Source organism: Loxodonta africana, chromosome 12, assembly GCF_030014295.1.
Source record: "Loxodonta africana isolate mLoxAfr1 chromosome 12, mLoxAfr1.hap2, whole genome shotgun sequence".
In the NCBI taxonomy this organism is placed as follows: domain Eukaryota; kingdom Metazoa; phylum Chordata; class Mammalia; order Proboscidea; family Elephantidae; genus Loxodonta; species Loxodonta africana.
Genome location: NC_087353.1, coordinates 95,792,888 through 95,810,662, shown reverse-complemented (window position 1 = coordinate 95,810,662; position 17,775 = coordinate 95,792,888). Strand labels below are relative to the sequence as shown.

The 17,775-nt window shown below is 51.3% G+C and overlaps 1 protein-coding gene across 1 annotated transcript in view; it reads left to right on the top strand.

The window, feature by feature from the left end:
- Positions 1 to 17,775, top strand: part of RADIL (Rap associating with DIL domain) — a 69,755-nt gene that overhangs the window by 40,637 nt on the left and 11,343 nt on the right. Inside the window, exons 2-4 of the mRNA XM_003416601.3 lie at positions 4,145 to 4,434; positions 5,307 to 5,933; positions 7,957 to 7,994. Of these exons, the coding sequence (XP_003416649.1) occupies positions 4,145 to 4,434; positions 5,307 to 5,933; positions 7,957 to 7,994 (955 nt within the window). The remainder of the gene's footprint in view (positions 1 to 4,144; positions 4,435 to 5,306; positions 5,934 to 7,956; positions 7,995 to 17,775) is intronic.

The window sequence follows — 17,775 nt, the reverse complement described above, 5'->3', positions numbered from 1 at the left end:
ATTTTGAGTTGGTTTTTGTGCATGGTGTGAGGTATGCGCCTTGTTTCATTTTTTTGCAGATGGATATCCAGTTATGCCAGCACTATTTGTTAAAGAGACTGTTTCTCCCCTATTTAACAGACTTTGGGGCTTTGTCAAATACCAGTTGCTCGTATGTGGATGCATTTATGTCTGGATTGTCAATTCCGTTCCATCGGTCTAGGTATCTGTTGTTGTACCAGTACCGGGCGGTTTTGACCACCATGGTGGTATAATATGTTCTAAAGTCAGGTAGTGTGAGGCCTCCCACTTTGTTCTTCTTTTTCAGTAATGCTTTGCTTATCTGGGGCCTCTTTCCCTTCCATATGAAGTTGGTGATTTGTTTCTCCATCTAATTAAAAAATGTCACTGGTATTTGGATCAGGATTGCATTGTATCTATAGATAGCATTGGGCAGAACAGACATTTTTACAATGTTCAGTCTTCTATCCATAAGCAAGGTATGTTTTTCCACTTAGGAAGGTCTTTTGGTTTCTTGCAATAGTGTCTTGTAGTTTTCTTTGTATAGGTCTTTTACGTCTCTGGTTGGATTTATTCCTAAGTACTTTATCTTCTTAGGGGCTATTGTAAATGGTATTGATTTGGTGATTTCCTCTTCGTCGCTGTCTTTGTTGGTGTAGAGGAATCCAGCTGATTTATGTATGTTTATTTTGTATCCTGAAACTCTGCTGAACTCTTCTGTTAGTTTTGGTAGTTTTCTTAAGGATTCTTTAGGTTTTTCTGTGTATAAGATCATGTCATCTGCAAACAGAGATACTTTTACTTCTTTTTTGCCCTTTATTTCTTTTTCTAGCCTAATTGCTGTGGCTAGGACCTCAAGAACAATGTTGAATAAGAGTGGTGATGAAGGGCATCCTTGTCTGGTTCCTTATCTCAAGGGGAATGCTTTCAGGCTCTCTCCATTTAGGATGAGATTGGCTGTTGGCTTTGTATAAATGCCCTTTATTATGTTGAGGAATTTTCCTTCTATTCCTATTTTGCTGGGATTTTTTTTTTTTATCATGAATGGGTGTTGAACTTTGTGAAATGCCTTTTCTGCATCAATTGATAAAAGCATGTGATTCCTTTGTTTTATTTATATGATGGATTATATTAATTGTTTTTCTCATGTTGAACCATGCCTGCATACCTGGTATGAATCCCACTTGGTTGTGGTGAATTATTTTTTTGATATGTTGTTGAATTCTATTGGCTAGAATTTTGTTGAGGATTTTTGTGTCTTTAAGTTCATGAGGAATATTGGCCTGTAAGTTTCTTTTTTTGTGACATACAGTCTTAACCATCACACCGGTCCTGGTTTTGGACAGCCTCCGTGCATGGGTGAGGAAGAGGCCAGGATGAAAAATCAGAGGCAGCACGGAGTGACTGTAGCTGCCTCTACTAGAACTCTAAACCGCAGGGCCCCTCAGAGCTCTGCTGCCCTCGAGGCAGCCCTGCTGACCCACCTGTGCCCAGGTGTGGGGCAGGGGCCATCTCTAGTGCCTCAGCCACGACTCTGGCCCCACTCCCCACCACCTGCTCGGGTTCCGAGGAAACCACAGCCACTCTAAGTTCTCACCCCGCCACCTCCCAGACCATCACTCAGCGCTACAAAGTCATGGACAAATGAGAGGCCTTTGGAAAGTTTATGATTTTTGTTTTAGGAAGAAATTTCAAAAATAAAGAAGAGTATGAAGAAGAATGTAACTGACACTTGGGTGCCTACCTCCCAGAGTTAACAGGGGAAAACATTTCCTCTCTTTTACTTAGAGTTTTCTCAATAAACTAAGTAAAACATTGCATAAAGTTGAAGTCCGTTTTGGCCACCATCCCATGCTATTCCCCTCCACCTCGTAAGTGACAGCTTTTTAAAAAAGAACTTTGGTTATTTGGTGTTTTGTGCCAACTCACGGTGACCCCATGTGACAGAGTAGAGCTGCCCCATAGGGTTTCCAAGCTGTAATCTTTAGGGAAGCAGATCACCAGTTCTTTCTCCTGAGGAGCAGCTGGTGGATTCGATCCGCTGATCTTTTGGTTAGCAACCAGGGCTCCTTAAAAAGAGCTTTGCATGCACACATATACAAGCCAGGAGCAACAGTGGCGCTTTACTTGCTTTAAAAAAAACGTAACAACTGGGATCATACCATATACATTATTCTTGCTTTCTCCTTTCACCACCATGTGTATACATGGCTCTTGGTTTTCTCTGGCTGTCTCCATCTAGGTGGGGAAGGTGCCTGCTCTGGCTCTGGGAGCAGGCCAGCTGGGTGGTTTTTTGTGATTTGCTAGTGCGAGTGGCAGTTTCGTGGCTGTCCTGTGTCACTCCAAGTGTACACACACATGCAAGGGTCCTGCTGGGGAGCTGGGGAGGGCGTGTGCTCCGGCAAGGTAGGATGGAGCCGGCAGTCTCAGTGGTGGTAGTGGGGACAGCGGCTGGTCCCTCTCAGCCCTGCCTGCAGTTGGGACGGTCGCCAACCCTAGAACCTATCCAGCTGGACTCTGGGGAGCCCGCGGCTCCAAGTGGGCAGCATTATATGGGGCTGTCCCGGAAGGGGGCGCTGAAGCCCCCAGGAGTGGGCCCAGGCCTCTTCAGGGACCTTTGGCAGCCCAAGATCCTAAGAGGAAGGCGACCTGCGCTCTGCCCCCGGGCCTTGCTTCTGGAAGGTGACGTTGCTGCGCCGGCTCCGCACCCCTGCCCCGGGTTAGAACACACCTGGACTGGAGTTTGGTTTTTGGTGTTTCACCTTCAGTGCAGCCCCACGCGGTGAGTGGCAGCGGGAAGTACCTGTGGTTGTGCGGATGCCGCCGTGGGGCTGGCGTCCTGAGCAGAGGAGGAGCCAGGGCCGCCGGGGGCCCGGCAGGCTTCCCTCGCCCCCACCTTTCCCCGCCTCCCCACCTGCCCTCGCCCGCCGTCCGCCGCCTGCCTCCACCTGCGGGCTCCCCATCCCCTACCCCCCCCTTTCCCCGCCTCCCCACCTGCCCTCGCCTGCCGGTCCCCCGCCGGCCTCCACCTGCCGGCTCCCCCTCCTTTCCCCCCTCCCCCCTGTCCCCGCCCTCTCCGCTCGCTCACACCCGCGGGCTGCGGCCGGTTCTGCGGTCCTAGGCCTGGGCTCTGTGGCGCCCCCTCTCCCCCGCCGTCCCCCGTCTCCAACCCCCAGCCGGGAAAGGACGCCCCGCCCAGCTCCTGGCAGCCAGGCCTCGGTCGGTGGTACCGGGAATGGCCTGGCCGGAGGAGGCCGGGCCTCCGCTGGGGATGAGTCCCAGCCCCGCAAAGGCTGTGGCGGAGAAAACGCAACAGGGGCTGCGGAGGAAGGTTTAGCACCGCGTTCAGCATCTCAGGCCTAGTTTAAAAAACTGCTTTTTTTGTGAGATTCTAAGTCTTTTATGGGCAGCATGGCATTTCTCGGGCGTGTTTGCACGTGTATTACGTGTGCGTGTGTGTGCGTGCATGTGTGTACGCCTACGCATGTTTGCTTGTGCGCTTTGACCTGGGTTGTCAGAGAGGAAGCATGGGAAGGAGGGCGGCTGACCCCTTCTGTGCCCACTTCCTCCGTGGGGGATGGGGGACGACAGTGAGAGGTTCTGCCTGTCACAGCCCAGGTGCCAGGGCTTCCCACCTGTGATCTCATCTAATCACAGCCCCCCCTCCCCCCACCCCAAGAGGTTTCACTTGATGCCCAGGTAGGATGGGAGGATGGGACAGGTGGATTCCAGGGGGTTTCAGACTGCTGCAGCGCCATGCAGGGGCCCAGAGCAGGCCGGGCTCGGTTAGTGCTGTGGTGGGCAAGGTGTGCTTGGGCTTGATGTCCTGAAGGCAGATCAAGGCCATGTGTCGTCGGTTCTAGTGGCTGAGGGGTAGCGTGAGCCCTCTCTGAACCCTTCAGTGACTGCCCCTGGACACACTTTAAAGGGGGCCACAGAATACCAAGGACCACCCAGTCCTGGAATGGAGAGGGTCAATGAACAGAGTTCCTTGGTCTCCTGGGGACGCCTTGAGGGACAGCGAGCTGGTGGCAGGATGAGGAGGAAGAAGCTGGTTTGCCGAGATTGAAGCCCAGAATGTAGTGGGACCTGCCCATTGGGCCTGCATAGTCTCCACTCAGTGCCCTGCTCTATCCTCTTCCAGGGATCAATGCCCAGGCACGGAGGCTCCAGCGGACCCGGGCCAAGGGCACAGCCACAGGTACCCAACGGCCCTCACCACCCCACCTGCGCCGCAGCGTCAGTGAGACCAGCCTGAGTGCAGCTGGCCCGCCTTCCGACGCCGGCAGACCACACTACGCCACCCTGCCAGCTGGCCCGGGCCCTGAGGAGCCAGCCTGGGACGCGGGGGGCCCAGCTGAGGAGGGTGCCATGCGCCACTCACTCTACCAGTCGCCTCACCTGCTCCTTCTGCAGGGCTACAGCCAGCAGCACGTGAGTGAGGTCTCCCATGCCTGGACCCTGGGGGGCTGAGTTGGAGGGAGCGGGGCCTACCTGGACCCAGGTTGGGGGTACTGAGGAGGAGAACAGGACCTCCCTGGACCCTGGGGGAAGGGAGGACTGGGGGGAAGAGTAGAACCTGCTCCGCCCAGGACCCTGGGGAGCTGAGACGGGGTGTGGATGTGGGAGAGTGGAACCTGCCCAGGGCCCCAGGGGGCGAGTGGGGAGGAGTGGAACCTCCCTGGGACTCTGGGGGGCCGAGTGGGGAGGAGTGGAACCTGCCCAGGGCCCTGGGCGCTGCGGGGGTAGAGGCGGGATGTGCTCTCAGAGTGCAGGGCCTTGGGTTAGTCACCCAGCTGCTGACCCTTCTCGATCAGATGAGGCCATAGGAATGGGCTGGGGAACTGCACTGTGTCAAGATGGTCCTCGACTCTGTAGGAGGGCAAGGTGTCCCCTTTCCTTGCCTTCCAGAGCCATCTCTATCCAGGCTGGGACACATACATCGAGTGCTGGGATAAGTGGGGGAAGTTGGCGGCGCATGGCCTGGGGCCTGGGAAGCTGGTTTCTGTTCCAGTGGTTCTTCCCTGCCCTCTTGCATCCCAAAGCTGGGCTTGTCCTTTGTCTCAAGCGTGCCCTAGGGCTCCTCTGGGAACCACCTCCCTGCAATGGTGGGGTGGGCACCCTGTGCGGGGCAGGCTCGGGGATTGGATGGCCGAGGGCTCTCAGGTGGGAGTGCCCAGGCATCAAAAGCCTGGGACAACTATCCTGGCCACGTGGGTCAGTGACCAGACATGGGCCACCCTCTATCCTGTCCCCCTCTGTCCATGGTCCAAGGCACTGGTCTTGAGTTGCGTGTTTCCTTCCAGGACAGCCTGGTGTACGTACTGAACCGGGACCTGCACACGGTGGGCCAGCGCACACCTGCCAGCAAACCCAGCATCAGCCTGGCAGCTCCCGACATCCTGCCTCTGCACTGCACCATCCGCCGGCGCTGGCGCCACCCAGCTGGGGGCACACTGGTGCTGGAGCCCATCGCAGGTGCGCCTGTGGCCGTCAACTTTGCCGAGGCGGGGAGCAGCCCTGTGGAGCTGCGCCATGGCGACCTGCTCTCCCTGGGCCTCTACTACTTGCTGCTGTTCAAGGACCCGCTGCAGGCCCAGCCGCTGCCCACCCAGGCCCTGGCCCGCCTTGGGGCTGCACCACGGAGCTGCCGCCTGTGTGGGACGGCACTTGGGGCTACCGGTGCCGCCTGCCCCCCACAGCCCAGCCCTGAGCCCGTCCGGCGGCGGCTGCACCTGGCCTTTGAACCCTCGCAGGAAGACGCGCTGCTGCAGCGGATCCTGACGCTTGTGGAGCCCTCGGGTGATGACCACAAGCTGACACCCACTTTCCTGCTGTGCCTTTGTATCCAGCATGCTGCCACCCACTTCGAGCCCGGCACCTTTGGCCAGCTCCTGCTGAAGATGGCTGGGGCCATCCGCGACATGGTCTGGGTCAGTCATGGGGGCCCTATGTCCAGCATTGCAAGGGGTGACAAGCCAGGGCCCACACTGGTGACCCACCCTGGTGAGGGAAGCAACATCTCCCCAACTTCCTGCCTCCTCTAAGGTTGTTGAGGAACTGAGAGGCAGAGCCAGGAGCCAGGCCCTCAGCGTCTGTACTGCTCCGTCCCACCTGGGAGACGGGAGGCTGGAGATCAAGAGCCCAGGTGTCTCCTGCAGCACTGCACCCTGGGTCAGCAGTGACTTCATGCGTTCTGGTGTCCACTGCGAGGCCCCGATCTTCTTCCCTGGTTCTCGGGCTGAAATGCGGGGGCGCTGCACTGCCAGGCTCGGGTGGCCTTTGGGTGCTGTCCACAGGCCCTGCCGTCCCTGCAGCCATCCTCTCAGACCCCCAGGAGCCCTGGAACCTGCCCCTGGGCTGCTGCTGGTGCTTTCTGTGGAGCAGAGCTGAGCTCTGTGCTCTCCCATTCCAGAGCCTCTTGTTAGTATGTTGGCAGGGCCGGGCCCAGTCGGCTTTCACATGGAACTGTTCCTGGAGAACGGGGCTTCCTCAGCCTCAGCACCGGGGCGTGTAGCCGCCTGCCCTTCCCCCTGCCCATCCGCCCCACATACGCTGTGAGGGGAAGGACAGGGTGGGCCTCCCCATGTTACAGACATGCTAACTGGGGCTCACAGGGGTGACTGCCTGTTACCCATTGCCATCAAGTCGATCCTGACTTATAGCGACCCTATAGGACAGAGCAGAACTGCCCCACAGGGTTTCCAAGGAAGGAGCCGTGGTGGTGCAGTGGTTAAGAGCTGGGCTATAACCAAAAGGTTGGCAGTTTGAATCCACCAGTCGCTACTTGGAAACCCTTTGGGGCAGTTCTACTCTGTCATATAGGGCCACTGTGAGTCCGAATTGACTCAGTGGCAAGTTTGGTTTTTCAGTAATCTTTATGGAGGCAGACTGCTAGCTACATCTTTCTCCTGTGGAGTGGCTGGTGGGTTTGAACTGCCAGCCTTTGGGTTAGCAGCCAAGTGCTTATCCACTGTGCTATCAGGGCTCCTTCCCACAGAGGAGGTGAAGGACCTAGTAAAGACAGGAGTGTGGGCCCTGCTGTGCTCCCTCCATGCGCTGGCGTTAGTATACCTTAGCTCTGGTCTGTGCACCCCCATGCCCACTGTGCCCCCATGCCTGCTGTGCCCCCATAACCACTGTGCCCCCCATGCATGCTGTGCCCCCATGCCTGTTGTTTCCCCACACCCACCGTGACCCCATGCCTTCTGTGCTCCACATGCCAGCTGTGCCCCCGTTCCTGCTGGGCCCCCATGCCCGCTGGGCCCCTGCCCTGGTGATAGTACACCTCCACTCTGGTCTGTGCCCCCCACGCTCCCTGTAAGCTTCATTTGTTGCCCGGGCTGTAACGCCTGGTCGTCTCCACTCCCCTGTCCTCGCATTTCTCATAGACATGCAGGCAGGTGTGCGCATCTTAGAACAGTTTACAGACTCGGCGCAGGCTCTGTTCAGCCAGGCAGCAGTGTGCTGCTGGAGAGCAGCTTTTTAATTAAGTGACAGCACTGAGAATGCTGGCCAAACCTGAATCCCTGTGGGCGTTGAAATATGTGTGTGAATACTCAAGCATAGTTATCTACTGATTATTACTGGGGCTGACAGCCCAGAATGGCTGTTAGGCCTGACAATGAGAATGTGAGCAGGACCTTCCTTCTAGTACTTGCGAACTGTTTGGCCTACGTTTGCTATTTCGAATGACCAGTTGTCATGTAGATAGAAGGTTGTGGAATATTCTGCTGTAGGAAGTGTGCCGGTCATACTCAGTGATGGAATGGAAGATCTCCAGCTCCGACGGAAACATGTTCTTTCCAACGTGGCTGGAATAAACAACATTTTCAGAGGGCCAGGAGCAGCAGAGCCATGTTTCTTGTAGCTGGTGTTTTTGGTGGGGCCCCACTGACCATATCCCTGGTTGTCCTGTTTTTCTCATGCTTGCTTTTTCCCTCTTTTTAATTGTAGGAGAAGACCAGAGAACTCGCAGAGAAGCAGGCGCAACTGTAAGTAGGCTCGGCAAGCGCTCCAGTAGGGTATGCCCTCGCCAGCGGCTAAGCCAGAGGGCTGCCTCCTGGACACCCGGTCTCAGCTCTGTGCCTGGGCCAGACTGCCCTTCAGTCTCTAGTAGCCGTTCCCACTGCTTTCCTCACCACTTGGAAGCGCGGTGCTGGGGAAATTCCTCCAGAGCGTCAGTCAGACCCAGCAGTGGACTAGCCCTTGTTCAGCCCTCTCCCCTTTTTTTCTCCTAATTCCTGCATGAAAACTAACCTGATTCTGTAGGAAAGTGCGCAGCGCAGCTCCAGGTTTGAGCGAGGTCGGCACACTTCCACTCCACAAAGTGTGTGTTCATAGATGACACTGTTTTGACCCTTATGCCCTGCTGGTGGGGCTTTGGAAAATTGCCTGACTATTGGAGTCATGAAATTGCAGTTGGGCCTATTCTATGGCCCACGGTCCCCTCTTAAGTGTGATCCAGAGGACATCTTCCTGCTGTGGGCAGGAGACATGTTTGTGAGAGCCAGCCCTGGAAGTGCAGGAGAAAGGCAGTCTATACAGGGGGCCCTGAGCAGTGGGATGAGTGAGCAGTGGTTGCGTGCTTTCAAAATGACATTAAGCAAAAGCCCCCCGAGACACACTGTATACGATTTTATAGATATGCTCTTGTATAAAGTTCAGAACCAAGCCTGGGCTCAAGATGGAGACAGATGCGGTGACGCTTAAAGGCAAGCAGGGGATGGTCAGCCCAGCATTGAAGCTGGCCGCCATGTTGCCAGTGAGGGCAGGGCGCGCTCCTGGGTGGGTGCAGGGCCTCACGGTGTGCGCCGTGTCCTGCTTCCTGGGTCACGTCGTGGCACCGAGGTGTTTGCTATAACTGTGTGTTGCTCACATCTATAGTCTGTTCTTTGTATGTATGAAATAATCCGTTTAATAAACATGCCATTGCCACGTGTGCACACCGTCTTCTCCCCATAGTCCTGGAGAGGAAGTGGGGCGACATCACCTCCCTGTTCACAGAGAAGAGCCCCCCTCACGGCACTTCCTGCACTGACTCCCCAGCTCTGCCTCTGTGGGGCTCGGTGGGAAGTCAGAGTAAGATCCTGAATGATGTCCCTGAGGGGCTGGATGACCAGGCCATAGGCGGCTGTCCTGGTGTCTAAACGGCAAACCACCTGACATGTGGGGGAACATGGCCGCAGCCTGAACACCTCGGTGGTGGCCTCAGTGTTCTAGGAGTTAGGTGTTCAGGGTGTTAGCTAGGTGGGAAGAGGGCCCATAGGTGGGGCCAGGGGCTTCACTCTGGCTGCCTTTCTTTCCTGCTCCACTCCGGGTTGAGGCGGGTGTGGGGGTTGGAGCTGGGATTGTACGAGACCCTGGCTGCTGTCCTCCTCCGTGCTCAGGTGCAGGTAGTGCGTGGCTGTGGGCTGGCTGCAGGGCCTTGAGTACAGCTTCTGATGCACGGATATGAGACAGACCCTGCCTCCCAGCAGGGAAGAGGAAGGACCCCTAGCAGCTGCTTGCTCAGCCTGTGTTTCCCAGATATTTGATTGAGGGCATAAAAGCAGTCCTCTTTCCATCCCCAGTGAGTCACTGCAAAAACGCGGAAAAGTACAGACTGTATCAGTCACCCATGAACCCACATCCCGTTGAACGTACTGTTAACGTTTTGTTGGGTTTGCTCCGCAGTTTTGTGTATGTGATTCTTTTTGAATTGGGAGTGACCGTTGGGATTTATTAATAGTTTTCTCTGTGTCTGTAATCATTGAATGGTTTTTCTCCTTTGGTTTATAATGTGGGGTTCTATATTTTTTTTTATATTAGTAGGATTTCTGATATTGAGTCATTCCTGAATTCTGGGGATTAATCCCTGCATAACTATTTACCTTTTAACACTGCAAGATAGGGTTTGTTAATGCTTTGCTTAGGGTTCTCCCATCCGCATTCATAGGCGATCTTGGTCTGTGAGTTTCGTTTTTTGTGTCGTCCTGGTTTGATTTCAGTAAGAAAGTTGCACAGAAATGAATCAGGCCACCTTCTGTGGTTTTCTGTTCTCTGGATCAATTTATACGAACTAAGGCCTTTTTGGACCTTGAAGCTTTGTTAGAAGTGGCTGGTAAAGCTGTCTGGGCTCGTGCCCTCTGGGAGTGAGCCTGGTTTGTTGGTGCCATCTCTTTATGGATTACAGGTTCATTCTGTTTTCCAGTTTTCTTGTGTTAATTGTGATAATTTTTACTTTTCTAGAAAATTATTCATTGCGTGTGTTCTCAAAATTATTGGCATAATGTTGTTCATTATATTCTCTTTTTTTTTAATCTCTAATATATCTATAGCTGTAGCTGCATCCTTTTTTTTTATTTCTATGTGTTTTAACATTTTAACTGATATATAGTTGCTGTTGTCTCATGCCAGGGAGTAGATTCCGACTCATGGTGACCCCATGTGTAACACAGTAGAATTGCTTCGTAGGGTTTTCTTGACTGTAATCTTTATGGAAGGAGTACCCGGGAGTTGCAAACAATTAAGTGCTCTACTACTAGCCAAAAGGTTGGCGATTCAAACCCAACCAGAAGCATCGCAGAAGACAGGCCTGGTGATCTGCTTTCAAAAGGTGACAACAGTTCTACTCTGTACACATGGGGTTGCCATGAGTTGGCATCTACTTGACAGCGCCTGACAACAACAACAGCAATCTTTATGGAAGCAGATCCACAGGCCTTTCTTCCATGCTGCTGCTGGATGGCTTTGAACCACCAACCTTTGGGTTACCAGCCAAGCGCAAACTGTTTGCACCACTTAGGGATCTTTGTATCATCTTTTACATTCCTATCGTGTTTATATCTTTTCTGTCTTTTTCCCTCTTTGTTTTATCTTCCCAGGGATTTACCTATTTTGTTAGCTCCTTTGAAGAACCAATTTCGTTGTTTCTGGTACTTCTCCTTTGATTTCTCTCTTCCATTAAACTCAGTTATTTCCGTGTTAATGTATACTTTCTATTGTAAATTTCTTCTTTGATTCATGAGTTATTTTTAAAGTTTTTTTTTTAGTTTCTAAATGCATTTGCTTTTCTGCTGTATTTTGTTACTTTTGATTTTATTGCATTATGATTAGAAATCATGATTAGAAATAAGGAGCCCTGGTGGCGCAAAGGTTAAGTGCTCGGCACTAACGGACAGATTGGCAGTTGGAAACCACCCACTGGCTCCATGGGAAAAAGACTTGTTGATTTGCTCTGGTAAACATTACAGCCTAGAAAATCCTATGGGGCGGATCAACTGTCATGTGGGGTTGCTGGGAGTTGAAATCCGCTCAATGGCACCCTACAACATTGTGATTAGAAATACGGTTTGTGAGAATTCAGTTTTGGTGGCTTGTGGGTAATTGTGTAAACATTCCATGTGTACTTAAGAGAATATTTAGTATCTATATTTTGCATTAAAAATAGAAAGGTGATCCAACGGAATGCAGAAATTATCAAACGATACCATTAATACCGCGTTCAAATAAAATTATGCTGAAGTACATCAACCGGGAACTGCCAGAGATTCAAGCCGGATTTAGAAGAGGATGTGGAATGAGGGATATCATTGCTGATGTCAGAGGGATCTTGGCTGAAACCAGAGAATACCGGAAAGATGTTTACCTGTGTTCTATTGACTATGCAAAGGCATTCGACCATGTGGATCATAACAAATTATGGATAACATTGCAAAGAATGGAAATTCCAGAACACTTAATTGTGCTCGTGAGGAACCTGTCCTTACACCAAGAGGCAGTCATTCAAACAGAACAAGGGAATATGACGTGGCTTTAAATCAGGAAATGTGTGCATCGGGGTTGTATCCTTTCACCATAGTTATTCAGTCTGTATGCTGAGCAAATAATCCAAGAAGCTGGACTATATGAAGAAGAACGTGGCATTAGGATTGGAGGAAGACTCATTAACAACCTGCGTCATGCAGATGACACAACCTTGCTTGCTGAAAGTGAAGAGGACTTGAAGCACTTACTAATGAAGATCAAAGACCGCAGCCTTCGGTATGGAGTACACCTCAACATAAAGAAAACAAAAGCCCTCACAAATGGACCAATAAATAGCATTATGATAAATGAAGAAAATATTGAAATTGTCATTTTACTTGTATCCACAATCAAGACCCATGGAAGCAGCAATCAAGAAATCAAATGATGTATTGCATTGGGCATATCGGCTGCAAGAGACCTCTTTAAAGTGTTGAAAAGCAAAGATAAGACTTGGGGGCTAAGACATGCCTCTCCCAAACCATGATATTTTCAGTCAGCTCATACGCATGCGAAATCTAGACAATGAGTAAGAAAGATTGAAGAAGAATTAATGCCTCTGAATTATGGTGTTGGCAAAGAATACTGACTATACCATGGACTGCCAGAAGAACAAACAAATCCATCTTGGAAGAAATACAGCTAGAATGTTTACTAGAAGCGAGGATGGCAAGACTTCATCTCACATACTTTGGACATGTTATCAGCATGGACCAGTCCCTGGAGAAGGACATCATGCTTGGTCAAGTAGAGGGTCAGTGAAAAAGAGGAGACCCTTAACGAGATGGATTGACACAGTGGGTGCAATGATGGGCTCAAACATAGCTACAACTTTGGATGGCGCAGGACTGGGCAGTGTTTTGTTCTGTTGTATATAGGGTCGCTATGAGTCGGAGCTGACTTGTTAGCACCTAACAACAACAACAACAATATTTTGCATAGAGTTTAATGTATATCAGTCCTCGTAGCAGGCTAGTTAAGTGCTTGGCTGCTAACCAAAAGGTCAGTGGATCAAACCCACCAGCTGCTCCAAGGGAGAAAGATAATAGCAGTCAACTTTTGTAAAAATTTACAACCTTGGAAACCCTATGGAGCAGTTCTCCTCGGCTCTGCAGGGTCGCTGTGAGTCGGAATCGACTTGATGGCAGTGGGTTTGGGTTTTTGCGTTTTGTTTTGCTTTTCAATATAGATCAAGTTTATTGTTTACTTGTTTGTTTATTTAGCTCTACCACATCCTAATTATTTTTTTGTCAGTTTAAGCTGATACTGAGCAAAACGTGTTACATTTCCTGCTACAACTGTGGATTTGTAAGTTTCTTTTTAAAAATTCATCAGTTTTGTTTTATTTGTGTTGATACTTTGTGGTTTGCTTCAAGGTTATGTATTAAGCTGTTCCTTTTAAAGTGATGTCCTTTATCCTAATTTTATTATCCTAAAATCTTTTTTTTTTCTCCTGATGATAATATTATATCACTTTTCTTTTGTTTAGTGTTTGCCTGGCAGTTTTTTTTCATGCCTTTACTTTCAACCTCCCCGAGTCCTTTTGTTTTATTTAATTTTTTTGAAAGATATTTTTTATTGAACCTATGTATCTTTGTCTTTTAATGGACATGTTTAATCCATTTACATTTATTACAATTACAGATGTATTTGGACATATTTTTACCACTCTTTTGTGTTTTCTGCTTACTGTGCCTGTTATTTTCCTTTTTTATACTTTTCTTACCTTCAGCGGATCATCATGGGTGTAGCACAGGACCAGGCAATGCTTGTTCCATTGTGCTTGGCGTCACCGTGAGTGGGTGCTGACTCAGTGGCAGCTAACAACACCCTTCAGTTGGAATTTTTTTTTTTAATTTCACCTTTTGTCTCTATTGGTTTCAAAGTTATACTTGTTCTTAAAGTATTAATATCTCTTGTCTTTTTGTAGAACACCAGATCTTACGATGTTTTGACTCTATCCCGACTGCCTAGCTTTCATCTTATTATTATGTAGTATTTTAGTTTCATGTTATTTTTATTCACTTTATTTCCCACATCATTCTTTGTTTTTATTCATGCTAATAAGCTGTGTTTATTTTGATGCACCCATGTGCTTATGCTACCCGTATTTTTTTTTTTTTTTTCGTTATCCTTGTCCCTTGCGTTCTCCTTGTTCCTTTTAGAATCTGTGTCCTTTATTCTGGAATGTATCTCTGAAGAGTTGTTCTTGTGAGACTCTGTGGGTAGTTAACCCTCTTGGACCTCGTGTCAGAAAATGTTTTGATTTTACCCTCACTCTTGAATCATAGTTGTCTTAGGCTGGTTCTCTAGAGAAGCAAAACTAGTAAAGCATATATATACATAAAAAACCAGACCTAAAAACCAAACCCTTGCCGTCGAGTTGATTCTGACTTATAGCAACCCTGTGGGACAGAGTGGAACTGCCTCATAGGGTTTCCAAGGACCAGCTGGCGGATTCAGAATGCTGACTTTTAGTTAGCAGCTGAACTCTATGCCTCCCAAAAAACCCATTGCCGTCAGAGCTTCTATATATATACATAGGAGATTTATATCAAGGAAACACATGGCCATTTCCTGTTTGAATTCTGCTCTTCCGTCCTCCTAGAACTCCTAGTAGCCATAATTCGAACCTTCTCATTATATCCTCCATGTCTCTTAACTGCTCTTGCATGACTTTATCTCTGTCTCTCATTCTCAGAGATTTCTACTGTCTTACAGTCACAAGGAGCTCTATCGGCACAGTGGTTAAAGCATTTGGCTGCTAACTAAAAGGTCAGCAATTTGAACCCACCAGCCGCTCTGTGGGAGAAAGATGTGGCAGTCTGCTTCTGTAAAGATTTACAGCCTTGGAAACCCTATGGGGCAGTTCTACTCTGTCCTATAGAGTCGCTATGAGTCGAAATGGACTCGATGGCAGTGGGTTTGGGGTTTTGGTTTCAGTCACTAATTCTCTCCTCAGCTCTGGGCCCTTCCAGGCTCAGAAAGAAGGAAAGCTCCTCTTTACCAAGTTCCTGACTGGGTCCAACAGTCTCACCTGTGTTAGCCTGTTAAGTCCTCACAGCATCCATGTGTGATCAGCAGTTTATGTAGGTGCACATACAGGTCTACGTTCCTGATCCCAGACCTTTGGGACCAGAAGTGGTTTGCAATTCAGACTCTTTGGGATCTTAGAACAGTCAAATGGTGTGTGTACGTACCGACATGGACATCTGTATGTCTGCTTCTACATTGACATCGACATGATTATCCACTGTGTGTTATACAGTACCGCCTGTGGGCTGGGAGGGGCGACACCCCGCCCAGGTAGCAGTCTTCTCTACAGGACGGTGTGTGGTTACGTACACCAGGGAGGACACCTAGAGCTCAGGCCAGGCTTTGCCACCAAATAAAAGTGCTCCCCACAGGTAGGGGTGCAGCTCAGCACAGGGCTGGATGCTTGCCCAGGGCAGGGCATTTGCTCTGGAGTTCCTTCTGTCCCACTGGCCCCAGTGTGTGTCCACAATCCATGCCTCTCCCACATGCTTTCCTGCTCCTAGATGGACGTGCTGTTTTTGATTGGCTTTCCTCACTTAAGAGCTTGTAGACTAGGTCTTAGGTGGGTCGGCCGAGACCTCTCGCTGAGGCTTGAGCTCTGTGGTGGTAGGGAGCTCTTTGTTTGGTCACTCTTCCTCTCCTGGTGGGCCCTGAAGGCTGCTCAGTCTTTCACCCCCCCTTGCCCTCATCTGTGACACAGCAGCACCTGTGTGTCTGCCTGTGTGCGCATCGGGCACCCGTGCACTCGAAGGGGGCTCTGGTGGGCGTGTCTGCACCCTCTCTGTGGCTGTGGTCAGTGGTTGGTCAGCCTCCCCACCAGCTGTGTGTGAAGGTGCTGTCACCTCTGCTCCCGCTGACCCAGTGCCACCAGCCTTGGCAGGCTTTTTCCTCTGCCAGAGTGTCAGACCTCAGGGGAAGCAGGGCCCAGCCCATGTTGCAGGCCACACGCACTGGGCATCCTCCCCTGCCTACTCTCTGCCCAGCTGGGGCCTGCTGCCCAGCTGACTCGGGGTCTCCTTTCTCACGGGGACTCCACCCGCAGCTCTGCCAGGACTGCTACAGAAGATGGGCTAGCTCCATCCTTTTCTGCTGGCCTTCTGTCCCCTTGGCTGCAAGTCCTGCAGGGCTGGGCAGCCTCCTGTGCCCTTGCGGTGCCCTCCCCCCAGTATGGGCACAGTGCCGGGTGGGGGCTGCACTCGCCTCTGGCCTCACTTGGGTTTGCCACCGAAGCTCAAGTTGGCGGTTTGTTTTTTGGTAGAGGCCTGTCTGCCCCTTTGAGTTCTGGGTGAAATTGAGAAGGGCAATGAATGTTGAAAAGAAGACGGAATTAAGCCCTGAAGAGCCAAATTAATCCACTTTTAATGATCTAAGACTGTTTATGCCTGTATGCCTGTGCGCGTAACTCGACCCAGTTTCAAGAATGAAGGAAAAGGATCAGGAGTTTCGGTGCTGCGAGATAAGCGAGCAGACCAGCCAGCAGACACACCAAGCAGAGGGAGCAGGAGAGACAGGAGAGCCGGCCAGGTGTCCCTCCCCAAGAAGGACCGAGGGAGGTCAGCGTTGTATGCAGACAAAGTGAAGTGACGTCAGTGGAACAGCGCACCTGCAGCCTTCCCACAGTCTGTATGGCTTCCCTGTTGATGAGGACAAGTGTTGTCCTCCCTGACTCATCCTCACAAGCTCAGCTCCTGATGGGACCCCAGTGATATCCCCTGGGAACGTGGCGCTGGGGCAGCCTGCAGTGTGGACCCCAGCATCTGGGAACACGGTGGTCACTCTCGGTGACCTTCCTCCACAGGCACTCCTGAGTCTCTGAGCACCAGGAAGTCTGCTTGTCTTCTTGGGAACTCGGTCAAATTCCTCAGCCTGTGTGGGCAGCAACCAGGTCACATGGTGCCTTCTGCCAGCAGTGGGGTGTTGCCTGGCCGGCTGGCTAGGTCCTGACCCTCAGATGTCCCCAGGGGCCTGACAGGCTTGCATGACCCTCTGGGCCAGGTCACAGGCACTGTTGAATATTCTTCTCTGGCCTCTTCCCTCAGGGCAGGCCGGGATGAGGTCTGGGTTGTTGGGTTTGTTTGCACAGGGATCTCTGTGCTTACCACTTGGGCACATGTGTCAGGATGCTCAGAGGTGGCCCCGAACTGTGATGAGAGCGTGGAGGGGTGGAACCACATTGCCACCATCAGACTGAGCCCGTGGCAGGCTCATACTGGTGTGCTGCCTGACCGTGCGACCTGAGATGGGGACCTTCAGCACAGCCTGCCCTCATCTGCCCCTTAGACTTCTCCAGGGGCCAGTAAGGGAGGGCCCCTGTCACGTGGGGGGTAATTTCCACAAATTGTCCCATCCTTGGGCTGCTGTGGGTAAGGCCAGAGGAGCAGTTATCTGAGCTGGTAGGACAGACCCCTGCTTGCCTGCCCCCGCCATGTGCAACATGGGGGACCCATAGGCCCTCCCAGGGCCTGTGTGGGGTAGAGCTGCTGGACAGGGAGGACCAAGCTCGGCACCTGGCTTGTGGCAGCGCCTCATGTGGTGGCACCCTCTGGCTCATCACTGAGTAAACTCGTGTCCAGGGCTGGAACTCAGTGGCGCTCAAGGGTTTCTGATGAGGGCCTTGCCCACCCTCCATTGCTTCCCCCCTGCCCCCCTAGTCTCCCCAAGAGGTCTTCATGAACTGGGTCCCTTTGGGCTTTTTCTGTGAGTCCCCCTCGATCTTCACATCATGTGCTCTGCCTGCTAACCAAAGCAGTTGCCACTGAGTCAACCCAGACTCATGGCGACCCTATGTGTGTCAGCGTAGACCTGTGCTCCATAGTTTTTAATGACAGATTTTTTGGGAAGGAGATTGCCAGGCCTTTCTTCCAAGGTACCCCTGGGTGGACTCGAACCTCCAGCCTTTCAGTCAGCAGCTGAACACATTCACTGTTGGCTCCATCCAGGACCTTCCTCTGA